The sequence below is a fragment of the Protopterus annectens genome, chromosome 13.part0, assembly GCF_019279795.1.
Source record: "Protopterus annectens isolate FY-2018-M chromosome 13.part0, PAN1.0, whole genome shotgun sequence".
Lineage (NCBI taxonomy): Eukaryota > Metazoa > Chordata > Ceratodontiformes > Protopteridae > Protopterus > Protopterus annectens.
The window spans coordinates 548,480,030-548,502,779 of NC_056747.1; the positions used below are offsets into that span (position 1 = coordinate 548,480,030).

At 41.4% G+C, this 22,750-nt stretch overlaps 1 protein-coding gene across 2 annotated transcripts in view; it reads right to left on the minus strand.

The window, feature by feature from the left end:
• Nucleotides 1–22,750, minus strand: part of MYBBP1A (MYB binding protein 1a) — a 1,224,315-nt gene that overhangs the window by 727,304 nt on the left and 474,261 nt on the right. For both annotated transcript variants that reach the window (XM_044054196.1, XM_044054197.1), the window contains one exon: nt 11,458–11,664. In XM_044054196.1, coding sequence (XP_043910131.1) covers nt 11,458–11,664 — 207 coding nt within the window. The remainder of the gene's footprint in view (nt 1–11,457; nt 11,665–22,750) is intronic.

Here is a 22,750-nt window from a genome sequence, read left to right on the forward strand (position 1 = left end):
CTTGTACACTGCTCAAGCTTTTCCCATAAATCCTAAAAAAAGACACTTCTTCACAAATTAAATAACCTCTCTTCTGTGGTTTCATGATAAGCCAATACTCTCTTGGGAGCATCCATCTCTTCCAGAAGAGTTACACAGTCTGTCTCTCCCAGATTCTGACCTCTATAATACAGATAAGTCAAAATTGTTAATCAGATTGCTTTCGCTCATATAACAACCTGCTGGAAACGGTTATTTTCATGTTATTTAGGGGAACTTAATTATTTAGCTTGCAACAACAAGCTCTTGTTTGTTATGAGTAACTTATACAATGGTTTCTCTGTCTCATGACTTACTTAAAACCATTTTTCAGACATTTGAAAGGACTAAAACTACCTCATGGATTGTATCCATTGGTCCAGTACAACTGACTGAATATTGGGGATCTAAAACACATTCATTATTAGTCTATGATGCAACACTGGGAACAATTATTGACAGGAGATGGTCCCTTCAGCTGGCAATTATTAAAATTAATTTTAACTTAACAGATAAGGAGAATATCTGGATGGATAGGTTACTCCAGATCTTTTCTAATACCAAACTGGGATTATCTCCAAGAATTGACCAGCCTTAGTAGATCATATGGTGGATTGAGACTAGTGAGTGAAGGCTTTGCCAAGAGGGGTCATATCTGCACTTTATAAAATACTATTAACCCCAAACAACGTGGTCAATAAATATAAGCTAGTTTAAGAAAGGGACTTAGATATGACCATACCTTCTGATACCTGGGCTGAAATTATTCCATTTTTCAAGTATGATATGAAGTCTAGTCTCTTTGGCAGGCAATTATTTTTAAGTATTGCTGAACACCATCTAGCCTAGCTGATATGTTTCCAATTGTGTCCCTAGTATGTTGAATGTGTAACCTAAATGAACTTCAGACTTGGAGACATTTTTTGTTGACTGCCCAGAAATGACTCCCCAGACAAGACAAACTACAAGAGATTGTAGCAAGCCAAGTCCTGATAAAGTTATTTCAATACCATTATTTGTTTCTTAGTGGGTTCAATTCAGGTTTTACATGATAATGACTAATTTTCTACAGCTGCTTACCTACAAAAATTAATATACAGGGAGTGGAAGAATACAGGATTACCCTCTAGTAATGAGTTAGGGCACTTAATAAAACAGGTTCACATTTTAGTTACCTCTTTTGAGAATATTCATACTAGGCATCAGATAATAAACAAATGGTCCATATGGAGCTCTATGCTTGATGTAGCACATTAAGTATTTAAGAGGAAACATACTGGCATAGGCTGTTTTCTATTTCTAATTTAGGTGACAACCAGTACTGCTTCTTGTAGCAATTTGATTCATAAGTTTAGCCACCACTGTGTATACATTAGCTTGATATTTTTCTTTTCTGTCTCCTTAATGTTATTTGACTTTAGATTTCCAAGTTTATACTTACAGTGCATTTCTAAATGCGGTTAGTTTTTCTTTTACACTACATTCCCAATGCAAGTTATTCACTTTACTAGTGCTGCAACTTTCTGCTTTTGGTAGACCACATAAGAATATCATTGTATGCATACTTGTAAAAAGTACAGTTTTGTACCTACCATAAATGTAGATGTTCGAGGGATTTGCTTGCGTCAGTCCTGACTATTGGGTATCGTCGGCGGCCCGCCGGCAGAGTACTCCCAGTGGCCCCGGTCTCAGTCAGGTGGCGCGCAAGCGCCGATACGTCGGTACAATCGCATGACCGATGTCCGAGGCGTGTCCTCAGTCTTTTCATGTCCCAAGACTCAAAAGACCAAGAAAGTCAAAAGTCCCAAAAAAAAAACCTATAAAAAAAAATATAATATATAATACAAAATATACAACAAAAATACACAGCAACCAAACATACACAAACCAGAGGGGATACAGGGATTGGACTGAGGTAAGGGAATCCTGAACATCTACAATCCTCGAACAAAAAATTTATAGTAGGTACTCCATGTGTACTATAATCTTACTTGCTGTCTTCCTGCCAATTGGGAGGAGGGAGCTGGCAAATTATAAACTCTAAAAAGAGCAGCAAAAGGCGCAAGAGCTGACAACAACAACCAGCCCTAAGCAAACATGCCTGGGAAGGTGATAAGACTTAGAGATAGTATGCACTGAAGTATAAGTAACTGCTTCCACTCCAAGTAAGGTTGCTCTGATATCAAAGTTGTTGAATGTGCAGCCCCTAGTGGATGAGGTTGAATCCCGGCTGAGGCAGTGGAATGAGGCCTAATCCCAGCTGGAATCTCCTCTAAAAAATGCAATCCATGAGATAACAGATGAGGAATCAGAGGTAAAAGGCCATGGAGCTTCTTTTACCAGACTCGTAGTAGTGGGTACCAGTGTGTTGCGGGCCAATCTGGAGCTATCAAAAATCATCCTTGGCCTGTCTTGTCTGACCTTTAATAGTACCCTTTGAAGAAGAGGCAGAGGTGGAAAGGCATACACATGAAGGTTTTTTCAGCTAGACAGAGCATCCACTTTCTTTCCAGCTGTGTGATGTGACTGCCCTTGTCTTTTGGCAATACAGCTGGTGGTTTAGTGGAGGCCGAAGCTTAACTTCCTCTGGAGTTCCCCTGTCATGACACTGTTTTCTGAAAAACTGCTTGAAGATCCAGTTTCCGCCGTGGGGATCCATGATTTGTCTGCTTTCACATAAGCTAGGGGCAGAAACCTTACCTGGAAGAGTTAGTGCCAGGCTTAGCAGTTGGCTTAGGCGCCCAGTTGCTTGCACGGACTGATGAGATAGTTGATGGAAGTAAAGTGACAGACTCTTTTGTTTGTCCGGGGTTAAAAGCCATCTTGGGCTGCTGTATTCAGTCTCTCACCCCAGAAAGCATGGTGTCTGAGAGGGTACTAGACTGGACTTTATTTCATCACAGAATACCCTAGGCATCTTAGCAAGCACTGCTATAATATATTCCAGAGATGCTGTAAGGTCTTTTTTTTCTTCTTGAGCCAGTGCAGTCAGTGGGATAGATAAGATGAGATTTGAATTCTGCCTGAAGACTGCTAATGGAGGAGCCAGAACTACTCTGTGAGCCAGCGAAGAGCAGAAGGATAAGGATAAGAAAAATGCAAATGAGAATTTGCGTCAACATCTTGAACTTGGGAATGTCCAAAACGTGTTGAGGAGAGAGAATCCAAATCTCCCGTCTCCCACCCTTCTTTGGTACAAGGAACAAGGAAGAATAAAATCCTAGGCTAGCCTTTGGGACTGAGCTGATGGCCCCTATCTGCTATCTAGAGTAACTGAGAAACTTGCCTCTTTTTCTTTTTCTTTGTGGAGCGTCTGAGCTTTGATGGCATGCCTTTGAAAGGGGGCATTGTATGAAAATAAAATCTGTAACCAATACCCATTTGTGTGCGTTGTTTTGAATTGAGTAATTAAATTAGTCTTTTTGAAAGCAATCTTCAGAGCAGCCTAAAGTGATCAGCTGTGCATCTGAAAAGCTGGTGCTCTTGGTCTGTTCTGAAAGGACTGCGTCCCCTCTGCTGAAGGACTGACAGGCAGGTGAACTCTGTCTGTCCATCCTGATCATTAATATGTATTTAATTTTGGTTTACTGGAATAGATCACTTAACAAATATGAACATTTGCAGTCTCAGCCCAGCATTAATAAGATACATGCATCTGTTTCTACAGTGGGATCAACACTTTATCAACTTGCTTTTCAATAAAGTTTATTGAAAATTAAAAACAAAAAAAATATATCACTATTCATTTTTCCTAAATAACCTGCTTCTGCAAACTGGCCTTTGGAAGACCATTGGAAGAGGTGAGGGCATAATCATTCAGCCCACACTACAAAACACACCTCTCAACCTCTAAGGGAAAAAATCTGGACAAAGCCAAAGACAATTGGGGGAACAAAGGTCTAAAAATAGGGACGTTTTTAAATATCGCTATTATAAACTCAGAAATTTGATAGAATAACAGGTTTTCCTTTAGCATACATTTTCTTGAGGATATGCTGAAATTCAAATGGCTATCATTATTTAGTGACTTCAGCCCTTCAAAGTATTTGCCAGAAAACAATACATTTAATGAGGAATAGACCAAAAATATGAAGCAATAATCTGGACATTTTGTGACAATCTGGACAGGTAAGAGGTATGTGACAGAATCCTAAACAGACATTATGAGTCGTTTACATGAAAAAATCATCCCAGATTTTTGGGAGTCCTGAAGAACTATGCAGACTTTGGAACCGATTCCAAAAGACTTACTCTTGATGTTAACTGACTTCCCCTGGTATAAGTATGCTTTATAGGAGGGCTTTAGACATAAATATACAGACAGCAAATCTTTTTCATATTTTGAAACACTGACGCATTATGACCAGGGTAATTCTAGTTTACTCTAGGAATAAAGGTTTAATTTGCACCTTTTTTCAAGACTCTTCTTGAAAATGAGGCAAGTTAAATCAATGGAAGAAAGAACTATGGAGAATTTATGGTTAAAAAGAAAAATATACCAGGCATACCAAATGCTCTAACAGGTAGTTAGGGAATCATAGGGACTGCTAGACAGTTTCAGCAACAAGCAAGAAGTCCTAATGTTGCAGAATTGGAATAATAAACTGAAACAAACTGCAAAAGAACAGAAAAAAATAATGGCAAAAAGGCCTGATTAACAAGGTCCTGAAAAGCAAGGTGGATAACCAAGGGAAAAGATGAGAGCACTACAAATTGCATCCCATAATCAAATGACACCACTTCCAAAATCAAAAAAGTAGTTTCAATTTTTACATCTCTGTGGATAAGTGAATCAGATTCATTTAATAATCAAGTACAGCTTGAACACATGATGACCCAGCCCCACAGAAGTATTTTCCTGAAACTATCAGAAAAAAAAAATGGTTTCTTAAAAATGTTGACAAAGAAAAAAGTTAAGTGGCAACATTTTAAGTGTCGTGATTATGCAAAAGTACAATTACAGAATTAAAGACTATGCATCAGCATGGCTGAAGCTGAGATATAAGTATGGTCTATGCAGCCACCATACTTGCAGTGCTCCAGTCATAGTACTAGGAGGTTCAGGGAGTAGAGGAAGCAAGCAATTAGTCACAAGATGGGATCCCCACACCGACCAAAAATATGGTACCAGCAACAGTACAGCAGCCAGGACCACAAGGCCCAAGAAAATCATAAGAAGGACCCTGCTCATAGCATCATATTTCAATTGTAACAGATGCACCATTGCCATATCAGCTGATCTATGAAGAGGGCCTTATTTCCGGGCTTTATGGTCAAGTCTATCCTCTTAAACGATCAGCATTAAACATATTTTTACAATGAAGCTCTCAAGCTCAGAGATGGATATGGGCACATATGACAGAGTCCTTTGTGATGTCATATGATGACTACATAAGCAAGCTTACCCCTAGTGTATGTCAGTTCTCCTTCCTGCCACTAGAGTTAGCCCATCAAGAAAAATAATCAAGATTTGTACCCACATTGCTAACAAACTACAGGGAATTCAGAAGTCCAAGTGGAACAGGTAGGTAACCCACTCTCAGGGGAAGGTTATCCTAACTCATCAAGGAAAGTCCTTGACGTTAGACAAAATAGTTGCTGCTTAGTGAATCAATGCATCTTTTGAACAGTATCTTCCTTGACAAGTAATCTCAAGAAATAAAACAACCCAGGTGGAAGAAGCCATAGGATTTTCAAGTTCCAGCAAGAAGACTGCACAAGACAAAGTATCTAACAAGCACAGCTGATTCCATGGCCACAGACCGAGAAATACTGTGGCAAGAAACCATCCCAGAACCAAAGGGTTACAGTGCTCAAAGCCATGAATGGCAAGCATAATAAGCAGTGGAGGCAGCTATTTCAAAGAAAAGCAGACATGGCTAGACTGCAGCCCCAGCCAGCAGGGAGAACGCTCACTGGCTGTGAATCAGTCTCTCTCACCCCAATAAGAGGACAAGAGGAGTACTACCCCTTTCCACTGCCATGGTCCTGGGAGATGACCAGTCCAATTAATCAAAATCATCTGACCTTCTGTGAGAAACCATCCCTCAAAGAAGACAGCACCACCATATGGAGAGATATGCGCAACCATTTCTTCCCAGTTCCCTCCACAGAACTCACAGAAAAAAAAGACTTGGACTCAGAAGGAAAGTCTCCTAAGGAGAAGGGGGAAAAGACAGGGAAAGGCTCCCACTGCACAAACACAGACTTCACTTTCAGCACACTGTAGAGAGCAAGGACACCCAGAGGGAGCAGAAATGTTGGGGGGGGGGATCAGCTCTGAATAAATTCCCAACATGGCTGAGGGACTTTACAGCTCTTATGAACAAGACATTCAAGACCTGTTAGGGAATGGTTCACTAAGAAGAGATGGAAAGCAGCCCTTACACCAAGGGGGATGTCTAACTAGTCCGGGATCAGTTAACATTCAGATCAGCCATCAGTCACCAGTGGCAGGAACTGTCCTAATCACAGATGTGCCAAACACTCTGGACACCTAATGTAAGCTGGAGTAGAAGGTACTGGGTAGTATTCTATCCTCTTCTAGAAACAATGCCACAGAAACCCAAGTGGAAGACTTCCCAGCAAATCCATCTGAGGGACCAAAAAGAGATGGTATTTGACCATAAACCAACAGGTTATCCAAAGCTCCCCTGTAGCCACCAAAGGGCAAAAATAATCCACAACCTTCCTTGGTTATGTCTCTAAGGTTAGCAAGCACCACAGAGTAGAAAGAAACAGGAACAACCTGCTGAAACTCCTTTTCAGACCATCTGGGCCCAGTGAGAAGAGGAAAGAGTTGTGGATACTGCCAGATGACAGATGACAAGCCAGAACGACTCACTTCCAGAGATGTAATCTGAACTGGTCTTAAGAAAATGCCCTTCTGTAGACAGGGACATGAAAGGCTGTCCCAGGATTTCATTTCCAAAATAAGTACTAAAGAAAGACCACAACCAGGTTGTTGAAGGCTCCTGAGAAGACTGAAGACTACCAGTCAAGGAGAAGCCAGACACTTATCCATCTCATATACAGCCATTAAAAGAACCATTGGCTGAAATGGGTAGGGGAGGCACCAATAAGAGAGCTCTTCATAAAACAAGTTAAACCCAGGGCTCCAGTGTGCCATCCTGCAATACACCAGCACCAGATCCTCAAATGGGAATGGGAGCTGTGGAAAGAAGGAATGTCTTTAGATTTAGCACACCTGAAAAGATCTGGGAACCAGTCTCACACTCAGAACAAGGTGTCCAAAACGAAAACGGGAATGGCAAAAATAGCCCTCCCCAGAGTGTTACCTGCTCTTTAAACTTCTCTTGCCTTTTGACAATGTCGCAACATAGTCTTAGAGTTGCACATGAGACCCTCCTGCCAATCTCCACATTGTCAAGGTCCAAATGCTTCCATCCCCAAGCAACAAGATGGCCAGAATCTCCATCACCTTCTACTGCTACATGCTGCCTGGTTCATTTACTAGCATTTGGCAGCACCTGACACTATGCTTCCCTTCCAGGACACATTAACAGTGCTGGTGTGGTTCCTGGGTCATAATTTGGTACTCACATGAACATTTAGGAGGCTTTGGTGCTTAAAGTATAGAACGTGGGAAATTTTCTCTGATGCACTGTAGTCTTGATATTCAAATTGTTGAATATCAGAAAACAAAAAGCAGTATCACTGGCTAACAGCATTCTGCTAATGCAGTGTCTGACATTATAATGTGCTTCAGTGTAGAATTTACATACCCCCAGAGTACAGGGCATTCTGAAATACACACACCAAACTAAAGTCAAAGAACAGGAAACCCTTAAATTAGATCTGCCTAAGAGAAGCCATGGCGTTAGCTCAAGACAGTCCAATTAAGAATGGCAGGATGAAGTGTAAGAAGATCCAATGAAACACAGAAGTGAAATTGCTTGGAATGAAAGTTTACAAATTCTGGATAAAGATGACTTAGAAGGATTTCATAAGTCCAACCAAGTTAATACTGTCACTGTCTAAATGGGCACAGTTATCTGGTTCATCAAATGTAGAAATTATTTTAATCTGGATAGTATAGGTTTCAAAATACTGGTTAGTAAACTCAGGCAACAAAGTAAAGCTGCAAAGACTCTGTGATAAAACATATCTGAAATTGGAATAGAATGAAAATTGCTAACAGAACGAAGACGAAGTTAAGATGGCAAGTACCAGACTTAAAGGTAAATACAGCAAATTTGGAGTACAAATATTAAGATACAGGAAGGCAATAAGAGAAATTACTCCATGCAGGTAGTAATGAGACACACAGACCATGCAAGATACCAAAACAGGGACTACAAAACAATGGGATCGTAGTTACAAGGGGAAATGAGGTTAGAATGGAAAGATGTATAAAGAAAAGTAATAAACAAATCAGTAGCCTAGGATTTGAAAACAGAAGGGAATCATCTACAGAGTTGGCATATCTGAGTCATGGATATAAAGCAGATGAGAAAGACTAGATGGGATACCAAGAGCTAAAAGATGCTCTAAAGGAAAGGGTAGAGGAGGAGGAAAGGTAATAAGAGCAGTCAGACCAGAAATAATGGTATGGACCTTTGTTGGGCGAATAATGGTGCCAGCTTACCACAGAGACTGGAGGTATGACAAACATGACAAAGAGGATAATACAGAGTACAAAATACTAGTGTTAATGAAAAACTGGGAGTTTAATGAATCAGTGACAAGAATGTATTGAGATAATGCAATCTACCAAAACCTTAAAGTCTTGGGCACAGAACGGAACCAGAAAAATATGCTCCAGAGCTGACATAGAACCCCATGAGATTTGGAAAAGGGGAATAAAACAACTACAAGTGGATACTGGATATGTGGTGAGGAAAAGTAGAAATTAATTCGTAGCTTTGCGGTCTGCCACTAGCCTGGAAGTATATGGAGAAGAGATGTAAAGCATGAGACACCACATTTTGGAAAAAGTGAGCAGAACATAGGAAGATGTATGTATCTGGGATGAGGTTAAGTGAAGAGATTTATGAAAAGATACAAAGATTCAAAAAGTGAAACTGTTAAAAGAAAAAATTAAAATGGATGAATAGTACAACATTAAAATTAGAGAAAAGGAGGGGGACAAGGTGTTTTCTTTTCTATGGAATAAATGAACAAGGTAGCCCAATTTCTGGAAACAAGAGACAGAAGAAAGAAGGATCTACACACAGACTAAGAAAACTATGTTAATGGTGATGTCAGAGAAACAGTTTATGAACACTGGTCTAGGGGTATAACAAAAGGAGGTAATCCTATGAAGATAAAAGGTATGGCAATTGTAGCAGAATGAGAAGAAAGGGCTAGAGGTGGGGAAATTATGCATCTAGTAATGTACCTTACTAATGTGCAAACTCCTTTACTGAATGTGGAATAAACAATGCAGATTGCAGCAGTATCAACAGCATGGATGCATGCATATCCACACGTGCACACGCACAATATCTGGAGTACAAACCATTTCAAAATTTTAAAATAGTGCTCTGGTATTTCTGACACTGAACTTACCGACTCTGGTCATGACATGGGAAAGTGCCATGTTCTTTCAGCTGTACAAGAAATACACTAGTAGTCTATCGTCAGTAAGACAAGGCCATGAAAAAAAAACGCACCAGAACTTATGGCAGATAAACATCCCCATCTTACTACTCAAGAAGGTCTGTTTGTTTATTCTTGTTTTTAACTGGGACAGTACACTGATCAGCCATGACCATTTGTAGGTACACCATCAACGAGTAGTTCTCTGTGAACAGTCTCTTTCTAACTAATCCTAATGAAAGAAGTGAAGCTGCTATGAAGTAAATTAATGACTCAATAAAAAAGTTTTCAGCAGGAAAAATTAATAATCACTACTAACATAAAAAGGCAGATATACCAACATTTACAATGTACAAATTGTTGGTTCAAGGGCAAAACAAAAAAAGGTAAACTGTTAATGGATGGGGTGTGTGTAGTTTAGCTTTGCATTCTTACAACTAGCTATACACAAAAAATCACTGCCCTTTTCTTGCTTTCTAAAGTACCAAAACCACCCAAAGGGAGGAGGGGGAAATAAGTGAACTACCTTCTGGTATTTGATTTATAAAGGAGGTATAAATAAAATCAATCTAATTATAACATTATGTTATGTAGAAAAACAGATGCTCAAAAGAGCTATACTGTAGCTGCAGACTATAATTATATGCTGATCTCAGCCAGGATTCTTTCTGTACAATACTCTAAAAGCAAATTATGGCAATTTACAACTGCTAAATCCTTACAATGTTTACAGAAAGAAAGTAATAGTTTTGCTTTAAAATACTGCTTAATCTAGGAAAGAAAGATATTTGCTCCATGGAGTCTAAATCCTCCTACTTCTTGCTCTGTTTTTATTATGATTAGATGAAACATACCCCACCGCTGACATGATTTATGAAACCACTATCAAGACAGTATGAAAAGATGTCTTCTGCTCGGAAGCAAACATTCAAGTAATGTAAAAGCTTGTAAGGAAACAAATCAGTAAACTGCATAACGTATTAGTGAAATTATGCCTTGTAAATAGCAGTGTTATATCACGGTTCAGATGGCAGGAAAAGGAGCAAGACATATGCTTTATTTTAGCTACACCATTCTGATGGATTTTGATCGACATTAATATATATAAATTATATCGGAAAAATGTAAACAATGCTGATTGTGATATAAACGTGTACTAGGAAGTGCAAGTGATCTCCAAAAAATAAAACAAATGCATTTCATGTTTTGCTACTTGAAACTAAACACCTGTTGACAGCATCCTGTTACTATGGACCAGGCAACACTTTATTTAAACCATGTCTGATAGCATCTTTAAAACAATATTTTATACAGTAGTAAGTCACCATCACCTCTACTATCACCACTAATACGAACCACAAATCTACTCAGATTCAATCATCAGGTACCATAAATCACTTAGCACTTTTAATTACAAAGGTTTACTAATTAAAAATAGTTTTTATTCCCAACACATGCATTTAGGTCATGGTGGTGCAGAGGTTAGCATTGTCGCCTCACAGCAAGAGGTTCTCCAGTTCGATTCTCAGCTGGAGCTCCTTCTGTGCAGAGTCTGCATGTCCTCCCTGCAGTCAAGTGAGTTTTAAAGACATGCAGTTAGGTGCTTCTGTGTATGTGTATGCCTTCTATGAAGGCAGAGCACTGGACTGGCAACTCAACACCGTAAAATCACCACTGCCAACTCAACACCGTAAAATCACCACTGCCAACCAATCTGCGGACCAGTGATTCCGCTGTGGCGACCCCTAACTGGGAAAAGCCAAAAGACATTGCTATTCCCAATACATGCATTTCATAAGGTAAATAACCTAGGTACTACGATACAATGTTGCTTACATTCCAGAATCACAAACGAGAATGTATTAGGTTTTCCTTTACCTCTCCCAAGCTTCTCTTTCTTCATCTGTAAAGGGCTTCACAGCTCTGACATACTTTTTCCTAGAAAGCAGGGCACTGGCATACTGGCTAACACAGTAAATCCACAGTTGTCCATCAGCTGTCACTCCCTGAACATGCTTCTTATTTAGGTTTGCTGCTTCTGGATTCTCCCCAAGTACAGGCAAGCAGTTCAAGTAATTCAGCAAACTGCAAAAAGCATAAACAACACAATTTTGAGTAAACCTTAGGTTCCAGCTCAGATCATTACTAATGCAACACAATTTTCTTATCACCATCATTAAACTTAAAGGAAAGGAAAAATCATCCAACTGTGTAAAACTTTCTTTCCATTAAAATGGTTCATGCACGAGTATCACAAACTCACTTTTAAATGCTAATGCTTAAGCATCAGTTTTTAAATATACATTTCACTGGACTAAAACAAATAAAAACAATAATCAACATATCACTCTCCTCTTTCTTTGTAGACAGTTTCTGAACCTGGTGAACCACTCCAGATTCACCTAGGAAGGTAGAAGCCCTACCTGGCTGCAGATCAACAACTGCAGGATTTCTGGAGACAGACATGCCTACCTGCTGCCTTCAAAGTTTTACTTTTAACTTTTTTAAGTTTATGCAAAAGACTATGTAGTGCTAACCTTTTCAGTCAACCTTTTAACCTTAAGAGAGTCTTTTGAAGCAGAAGATCTTAAGAAATGGAACTGGTGAGTTACTGGGGAAGTACAAGCCTAGAAATCTTTCTTCTATCAAACAAATCTATTTTTAATAAAGTATTAAAGCTATGACAAGTCTGCTTTGTGGTCATTCCCCAAGCAGAATAAAGAACTTAAAACCCTACTACGGAGGAGCATAGCCGGCTTTAGGCACCAGCGAACCCTGTGGTCGCTGGGGGCCCCAACCACAGCACGTTATCTTATCCTGACGTTTTGTAACATGTCTGTCAAACAAACAAAAGCTAGTACAGCATTCTTGTATACTTAATAAACCACATGGATAATAACTCGTAGTTATATCCCCTTTAAAATTCAAAGATATTTCTGGTCGTATTAACAGTGTTTTGTCAACTAACAGGCATCAGAATTCCATTAAATATTTTACCACTGACATAGTGCCCCTGGCTTAGTTAACCCCTGCTATTGGACATTTTCTCCACTAAAGCTATCTACATAGTCAGCTTTAGGTCCCTGCTATACCCGTGGTTGCAGGGGCCCCCCTTAATCATCCTTGACTGTGTGGGGGTCCCACAAAAGCTGCTGCTGGTTGGGGAAAAACGTGGAAGAAAAAAAATGAATTAATTTACTAATTATACCTGAACATGGCTGTGATATGACCTTGTTAGGATGAAGCTGATAATGAACATGAGCATGGTAAGCAATTGAGAGATCAGCAGCCCAGAGTGACTTACCTCGGTGCAAACTTTGGATTTTAAGAAGAGCTGATACTTTTGATCATCAAGGATGATTTTCTCTTTCAGGGAGTTTTATAAATACAAACAGAACACCAGATACTATAACTCTCACTTTCTTTGCTTAAGAATTCAGTGCAATCCCAAAAATAATAGAATAAAGGCTCAGAATCAGGACTGCATTTTAAATATTACTCTAATTTCCTTAAGAAATTAATAGAATGACACCTTTTGCATCCACATGCATTTTTGGACAATAATTATAAAACTCAGATGTCTGGATTGATTGTCTGTAATCCTTAAGTATTTATCAGCAAATCAAACTTTTTGCGAAGGAGAAAGCAAAAGTATGAACAAAATCAGGGAAGGTCTGTGAAATCAGGGCCAGTGACAGGTATGCATTACTGCTCAATGAGGGAAATAAGTGACTTACCCCTGCTGCTGTTTGATGACTGCTAAACAGCAGTTACTGATCTGGTGTGGCAGTACCAGTGTTGTACAATGTATTGCTATTTGCTGAAATAAGTATAAAACTAGTACCACTATGGTTTATGTGTGTCCATGTGTGTATGTAAAAAATATCACTGATTTTTATATGTCCACGCACCCAATAATGCCAGGACACATACATTATTCTTCTGGGTATCAGTAAAAAATGTACCTAACAAGTGGTTAAATTTCAAAAGTAAGACATAAAATATATCACAGAACATTCAGACACTTAGATCTTCTTGGTGTCTGGTGTCCCCCACTCACCAGACTGTAAAAAAATGGATATTGGGGGCTCTCTTAATCATCTTTGACTCTGTAGGGACCCCCACAAAAGCTGTTGCTGGTTGAAGAAAAATCAGGAGAAAAAATTTATCAATTTTCTGATTGAGCTGTTTAACTTGAAGAGTGCAGAGATATGACCATTTTAGAATAAAGCTGATGAAAGCCTTTGGTTTCAACCGCAGCATTCTAAAACCAGCCCTGCACAAATGTGTGTGTACAGAAAGCTGCTGTACATTATGGGGGACTGGGGAATGTGTGGTTATTACAACTTTAATTTTCATTACAGTCAAACCTTAGAGGTGTGCACATGAAGTCGCTTGTGTTTGAGCTGAGGACAGTGTGGTCATTGTTTATTTACTTTTCTCACAGACCTCAGAAGTGGAAAAAGAAGGTTACTATAGCTTGTGTAGGGGTGGTGTACTGTCTAGGACCAACAAAACAGAATATATTACTGAAACCATTCTCACAATCATACATCAGGCACATATACATGAGGCTGACTTTGATGCTATGTACTTATATATCAGCTATCACTTAAAATATAAGACTAAGGCAATTTAAAGAAAAAAATAAGACTGAAATTCTTTTCTTTTTAGTGATTTTTCTTTACGCCACCATTGGAGTAAAATGCTGAGAATATGCTCTAAAATGCATCGCAGACCATCTGTAACCCTACGGCTTCTTGGGCCCTTGGTTATTTGAGTTATTTCCTAAATGATTATTACTGTACTGTGTTGTTCAGGAAAGAGTGCTGAAAGGATGCAAGGAAAACTAAAGTTGAGCAGCAACAGTGAATTTCTTTCCTTAATCATACTTTTTGTTCAAGCCATTACTGGATGAAATGGTGGTGTAAAAAGAAAAAAAAACTTAAAAATGCACTTCAGAGCATATACAAAATTATGGCTTTGTGAAAAAGCTAAGAGTAAAGCAAAACGTGAGAAAAAAAAGAAAAAAGTAATGTGCATAATATGGGGAGCCAAAAAATGGGGAGGGGGTCAGAGGAGAGGACTGGGGGGTGGAGGCTGTTGAAATGGTAGGCCTAGCCATCAGTTCATTTAATTCCAGACCTGTACGTAGAGTTATTGCAATGTATCATTGCTGCAACTAAATACAGGAACTGTAAGTGTCCCTTTGTTAGACAGATCAACATAGTGTGGTATATAGGCCTGTTGTAATGAAAGAGCTTGTAGCTACAGGTCTGTCTGTACGTATTACTCCTAAAATTTTGCAGCACATACTAAAAGGTTTCTTAAGGGGGGTGGCACTGACAGAATGATACTTATACTGGAAGTGCCTAGGGGGCCCCCAACTTGACATTTGCTGGGGGCCCCAAAAATGCTAACACCGGCCCTGCAGAGGAGATTTGCCTAGCAAAGTCTCTAACGAGAATAAATACTTACACATTTACTGCCAAGTTTGGAAGGCCATAATACAAGCAAGATAAATATTAATTATAACAAAAAGAATGTTTTACTTTACTTAATCTAGTAGGACATCTGCATAGCAAAGACATCAACCTGCTGCCCTTTACATATAATGGAACTGAACAAACATTGGCAAATTAGTCTTCAACAGCATGAACTGTGGAAACTACAGAGTAGACATTCTGATACACCAACTAGCAAAGAGGGATACAAGCTCCATCCTAGTCTAACGTGTGCATGTGAGTGCCACACACACACACAGGAAAGTCTTACAACTGCCAGCAATGTTGTCATGATGGCACACTACCCAACCATATTATCAGTGCTGCAACAAGGAGCTTTTTTATTTTATTGAGATAAGCAGGCTTAGAGACTATTTTCGGTTACAACCTGTTACAAACAATGACGATGACAATACATTGTAACAGTAATAATAATCATAATAATAATAATAACAATAATAATAATACATTAAGCAAGGATATAACCCTAACTGCCACCCAGCCAACCACAGTGTGCACACAGCAGAACAGGTGATGAAAGACCTGGGAAAGGGAGGATAGAAGTGAGCAGAATTTATCAGTTTGCCCATCACAGTGAGTGGTAGATATGATCCAGTCAAGGCAACCTGTTCCTGTGCAAATAGGGGTTTGCATGTTAACAGTGGCCACAGGAACAGGGGACTTGACCCACAGGTAGTAGCTCTCATAGGAGTGTGTGCAGCAGTACACACATATGGGGAGGGCAAAGGACATCCTTGGTGCAATGCAGGTGCCTGTCATCCATCAGGGGTGAGGTTAGTGCCAAAAAAAAAAAATCATTGCTGAGATGCTGAAGAGGGCAAAACACCAATAATCATATTGATTCCCTTCCTCCTTCCCAAAGTCCACTCTCACTGAGAAATACCCAGGACAGAGGAACTAATGGGCTAAAATGATAGGAGAGAGGCGCAATACTCCGCAGGTAAAGCAGGAAAAAGCACATGAAAAAATGTTCTACCAACAGTATAACACAATGAATGTTACAGCATTTATCAGAGAACCAAAAGAACAAAAGTTAAATATTGTCAATGCACTGTCTAATAAGGGCAAGCCAATTCTAACAACAAGTAAACTAATATTATTTTCAACTCCAACACAAAGCTTGATTTTGGCAGTGGGTAAAATAAGCTTGTGTTGAACAGATGAAGGAAGAAATACATCTTAAATTACAGAAACACTGAGTTCTATAACTTTGCAGCTGTAATTAAGTGGCTCTTGGGAAAAGTTCAAGCAGGTTTTGGGACTAGATTATAGTAAAGGAATCACACTCTACCCTCCAACAACTCAATAATGCACTGACCAGCAAAGCCTACTATTAATATGCATGTTTTGGTTTACCTTTACAAGGTTGAAGTGCACATCTGCGATGGTCGGATGTGCGAAAGGATGTTTGCAAAAGTTTGGAATAACGACTATGAATTGCCAAATTCAAAAATGAGTGAATGCCAGTGTGCATTTGCTCATGTGAATTCGGCATTCTGAGTGGAGATCGGAACATGTACCCCTTCACTCACTGTAGTGCGATCTCGGAGTTAGTATATCAAATTAACAGGGGGTGTGGGCTGCAGGGAAGCTTATCCCCCTGTATTAACGGTGTTTGGAGACATCCAGAAATTATGAGTGTTTCGAAGAAATTCAACAGTCCCAGAATGTCGAATTCATTGTTTAGCACTTCCAGTGTTTTCAGGATTCGAAAGTGCAGTTTCTGACCTTTTAGAGTCGGATATATGACAAGTCGCACATCTGTGTTGCAACATTATAAAGGTAAACCATATGTTTCATGGACATATTTATGGCTCTCAAGTACACCACAAAGTCTAGAAGGTTTAGGAGGTAGGGGAAAAGATAATGGCAGATTTCTGGTAGTATGGGGCTACAGGCAAGGTAGCAGGTTACACTGGTATGTATTTATATTCTATCTAAAAAAGAAGTTATGTACTTACCATAACGTTCCATGTGAGTTGTTCATCTCACCTTCATTCTTACGCATGGGTTTGGAGCCAATACATTGGCTCAGAGTCAGCCGCTTTCACAAGCTCAAGATCTTAGAGTAGCTCAATGTCCCTATCCCATGATGCTCTCTGTCTCACCTCAGATCTAATTTGCTGATCCCAGCATGTAACAGATATAAAACATAACAGGTACTCCAGCTGGAGTAAGAAGTCATATCACAAGACCCACCAGACCACAAGTCTTACTCTTTCTTCAAGAACCTGGAGAGGGAAGAGAGTGGGAATGTAAGAATGAAGGAGAGATGAATAACTCACATGGAACATTATGGTAAGTACGTAACTTCTTTATGTGAAGTTGTTCAATTTCGCCATTCATTCTTACACATGGGTAGCATCCCAAGAACCCTAATCCTGGGTGGCTCACGGGAGTAAATTCCTGAGGAAAGTGGAACCAAAGGAAGCCGTGTTCCTGGAGGCCCTGTCTACCTTGTCATGAGTAATAAAGGATTGCAGCTTAAACCAAATAGCAGCTGCACATATAGTTTCTAAAGGCAATCGAGCCACATAAGCCTAAGAAGTGGAAACAGCCCCAGTGGAATGCGCTTTCATGCCATGTTCTAATGGTTGGTTCGCTGAGGAGTATGTAAATTTAATGCAGTCAGTTAACCATTTGGAAAGGATAACTTTAGATACTGGTAGCCCTTTCTTAGTGTCAGCATGAGAAACAAAGAGTTGTTCAGATTTTCTAAATTCCTTTGTTCTGTCCAAACAGAATCTCAATTGTCTGTGAACATCAAGCTTATGCAACATATACTCCAACTTGCTAGAATGGTTACTGAAGAAAGTTGGGAGTTTGATCGTTTGATTTAGGTTAGTCTCGGAACACACCTTTGGAAGGAAGGAAGGATTAGTCCTCAATGACACTCTGTCAGGATGAAACACCAAACATGGGGGTTTGACAGATAGGGCTTGAAGTTCGAACACTCTACGTGCTGAGGTAATGGCTCCCAAGAAAATTGTTTTCCAAGACAGAAATTTTAAACGGCAGGATGATGTCAAAAGGAGGGAGAATAATCCATGACAGCACAAAATTTAGATTCCAGGAAGTAAAAGGTTTTCTAAAAGGTGGTCTAAGATGAATGGTACCCTTTAAGAAGGCCCTACACAGCCTGTGAGACATTAGGTTAGAACCTTCAGATCAGAGGTGGAAATTCGAAATTGCAGCCAAATGAACTCTTATAGTGGCAGCTGCAGCACATTCATGGAAAAGCTTACACAGAAATTCTAGAACACTAGCCACTGGGGCAACGTAAGGATCAATATTATTCTGGGAAGACCAAAAGTCAAATCGCTTCCATTTGCTGGCATACAACTTTCTAGTCAAAGCTTTATGAAAGATACAAGAATATGCTATACCTCCAAGGAAAAGTCATGTGACCTGGCTAGGTTGGCAATCGGAGCAGCCAAGCTGTCAGTCTGAGGGAATGAAGAGAGGGATGAAGGGCCCCTGATGAATGTGTCAGCAGATCTGGAACTGGGTCCAGAATCCAAGGTTCCTCCAGTTGATAGAGTCGAAGGAAGGGAAACCAAATCTGTCGAGGCCAAAAAGGGGCTATTAAGAATACAGTACTTCCCAGGGCTTTGGCTTTCTGTAAGAATTTCGCAATCAGGGGAGTTGGTGGAAAGGCATATAGGAGTCCTGGAGGCCAATCATGTACGAGCAAGTCCCTTGGGCTTTCCCCTGGTGGGGGATTCAGGGTAAAGTAGCTTCTGCATTTGGCATTCATAGGGGGATGCAAACAGGTTGCAGCAAGGCTATCCCCCATCTGCGGAAAATCATCTCCACAACCTCGTCTTTGAGAGACCACTCGTACGGTAACAGAATGTCTCTCTCCAGTTTGTCCGCAATCACCTTGGATTTCCTCGGTATGTGCACTGCTATCAGAAAAGCGCCCGATGGATACTGCCCACTGCCAAATTCTCAAGGCCTCTCGACATAAGGGGTAAGATTTGGTTCCCCCTTGCTTGTTGATGTACTAGACCACAGACATGTTGTCTGTCTGGATCGCAATCACCCCCAGAGGAAGAGAGTTCTGAAAGTGCTGCAACGCCAAAAGCACCGCTCTCAGCTCCAGGACACTGATGTGCAACTGTGACTCCAGGTGCCTTCAGCTGTTCTTTCCTGAAAAAGCCCCCCCCCCATCAGAGAAGCATCCATGGTCACCGTGGCTGACAGCGGGGGAGAAACAAATGGGCGACCTACTGTTACCTGGTGGCTGGTCAACCACCAAAGAAGATCCTTCTTGCAAGAGTCTGTAATCATTATCAAGAATAACATCAGAAGTTGTTGGTAAGACCACTGGGTGAAGAGCAACCATTGAAGTATTCTCATGTGCATACGCCCCAGAGGAGCTGCTATAAGCGTAGTTGTCATGGTACCTAGTAGTTTCAACACTTGAGAGGCTGGCACTTTATTTCTCGCCAGAAAGTCTGATACCTGGTTTTGAAGAGTGGCTATTCTGTCCAGTGGCAATTTTACCATGGTGGTGGTGGTGTCTAAGTCTGCTCTGATAAAGGAGATACACTGCGATAGTGACAATGCAGAATTGTCAAAATTTATGGTTATTCCTAACTGAGAGCACAGATTGAGTGTGTGATCCTGGACAGAATTAGTTGATGCCTGGAGGTGGCGGTAAGGAGCCAGTCGTCCAGATACGGAAACACTCTGAATCCTAGATGCCTCAGGTGAGCCGTAACTACTGCAATGCATTTGGTAAACACTCTGGGGGCTGTTGTGAGGCCAAAGGGCAGTGCTTGTAATTGGTAGTGACTGGCTCCCAGCCAGAAACGCAAGTGATAACTGGATGGTCTGGCCATTTTGATATGATAGTAAGCATCCTTGAGGTCTGCAGAGCACATCCAACTGCCCGTTCCTAGGAATGGAAGGATCAATTGAAGAATGACCATCTGGAACTTCTCCTTTATGAAGGTGTTGAGTCTGCTGAGGTCCAAGATGGGCCCCCAGTCCCCTGTTTTCTTTGGAACTAAAAAGAATCTGGAGTAAGTTCCGGATCCTATTTGGTCTGCTGGGACTGGCTGGATGACTCTCTTTTCCTGCAGCCTCTGGATTTCTATGGCTGCTTGATCCCAGAGACTGGGTGGAACGTCTGGGATTCCTTCAAACAGGTGGGTGTTCTGAGAATGGGATGATGTAACCTCTGGTAACAAAACTTTGTACCCAAGAATCTTGTTATTCCTACCAGGCGTCTGGATACAAACACAAGCGACCCCTGACTGCCTCCAGAGTAGGACAGTCAGGCCTCCTTTCAGGACCGCTAGTAGGGCTTGCCAAAGAACTGATCCCGGTCGCCCTGGTTTTGTGGACCCCCACTGCCGCCGGGGAGATGTCTTCCATTATTATCCCCTCCTCTGCCCATGGAAGGGGGTTCACTACGTGTGATCTGGAAAGCTCCTTGGGACTTCCAGAACCACATTTTTTCACCTTTCTGCCCTTTGGGGTATGGTCTAGTAGGGGTGACAAAAACGACTCCTACGGCAGACAGAATCTTTCCATCTTGCCCACACCTAGTGAGAGTCTCCTTGACTTTGGGCCCGAAAAGAGATGAGCCATCGAATGGGGTATTAACGAAAGAAGACTTGAAGGCTTCCGCAAAGGAGCATAAGCGATCCAGGAATGTCTCCGAAGAGCTATTGCTGAACCTGCTGCCCGACTCGAACCATTGGATGCAAAGGAAATGAACCGCATGGACGAGTTAACTATGGAATTGAGGGTATTAAGCTGGGCTGTCACCTTCTCAGACACACCTCCATCTGTACTACCTTGCAGAGCATCTCCAAGCTCTTTTAGGAGATCTCTTTGAAGACGGGTAAAATGAGTCAAGTAGTTGAGCGATCGCATAGCAAAAGTTGCAGAATTAAAGATGCGTTTCTCGTACCTGTCCATAGTCCTGGAATCTCTATTAGGAGTATGGACAGTAGAAGAGGTTTCAGACATCTCTTTCTTGGTGGCTGCTGCCACCACCATGGCATCAACCGGCACTTCCTTGGTGGAACATTTTATATTGGGAGAACGTAATAAATTTGTTGGGCCTCTGAAGGACAGGTTCCATAGTATAAGGTGACTCCCACGCCCTTCGAGCAACCAATTCAATTAGTTCACTGAAGGGCGGAGTCACCTAGGAGGTGGAAGGTTGAGACCAAAAGGCCTTCAGGAGCACCAACTCATCCTCAGTAGGGCTAACGGACTGCCAGTCACCCCTCTGCTTAAGGACCTTAAGGATATCACAAAGGAGATATCCTCTGAGGGGGACTGTGGGGACCCTTCTGACTCCTCTAAGTTGATGCCTGATGTAAGAGACTCCTGCAGGGAGTCCAAATGCCTCCTCTTGCAAAGTTTCTTCCTGGGAACCTCATCAGGGGGGCTTCTGGTGAGGTCTCAGTAGAACATGGGTCACCCAATGGGGTTACCTGAGGCTCTGGGTCTCGACACTTTATGGGGACCTGCAATGTAGAGGCAGAAAGTGGCACTTTAGGGGAGGAAAAGGATGGCCCTGATGACGTGCGAGTCTTGGAAGACATATCCCTCTTCATAACATCGAAGGCTCCACTGCTCCGACCCGAAGAAGCTGCCGGTTCCAAAGAAGATGGCAACCTCCCTGGTGCCGAGACAGTGGGCTCCGACCCAGAGGACGGAGCCCAGCTCATCCGCGCCGAAGCTCCGAGAGGAAGGGTCGGAACTGACGCATCGGTTTCACCCCCCCGGAGCCGACCAGAGAGTGTCGGCTCCCAGACTCCTCAAACGGCTCCGGAGAAGTCAGGGTTGCCGGAGCCAATAGCACTGGAACAGGCCTCAGCTCCGAAGGCTCCACAATCATCAGATCCCCCTCTCCCAGCTCTAAAGGCCTGGCTTGGCTCTGAGAAGGTGTAGTCACAGCAGGTACAATGGTCTTGGGCTCCAAAACTGGTTGGGTCGAAGCCAATAATAATTTGGCCAGTGCCGGGTTCTCGAGAAGCCTCAGCACCACTCGGTCCACATCCACATCAGAGAGGGTTCTCGAAGAACGAGTCAAGGGTACTGAAGAAGCCACTGATTGCAGAATGGGCGACCTCAAGGTTTCGGAAACCGGCTCCAAAACTGGGGACTGGCTCAGTGCACAGCTCCAAAGACTGTGAAGCCAGCGGCCGCACCTTAACAGCAAGGCTTGGAGCCGATGACTTGGGCTCCGATGAAGCTTTGGAGGACTTCGACCCCTTCGACAACTTGGAAGTCTGGTCAGCCTTGTCCAAGGACTCCTGAAAATCTGGCTTCAGCAAGCCTCTATCCACCAGTTTTCTTCTTCGCTCCAGCAACACCCTGCTACTAAAGGAATGGCAGATACAGCAATCCTCCTGGAGATGAATTGGCCCCAAGCAATAAACAGTCAGTAATAGACATTTTCTGCCTGCATTTAGGGCATTTTTTAAAATCTGACTTTTGTTTTTCCCTCTATTCAGCCATAACAACAACAGTATGCACCAATCAGAAGCAATCCAAAAACAATTTAAGCCACACTAAGGAAACCGTAATTCACTATAGCAAACACACAGCAAACTCTACAATAATTATATAACTATAGAACTGTCTATATAAACACTTTAACACTAACTCTAAATTGT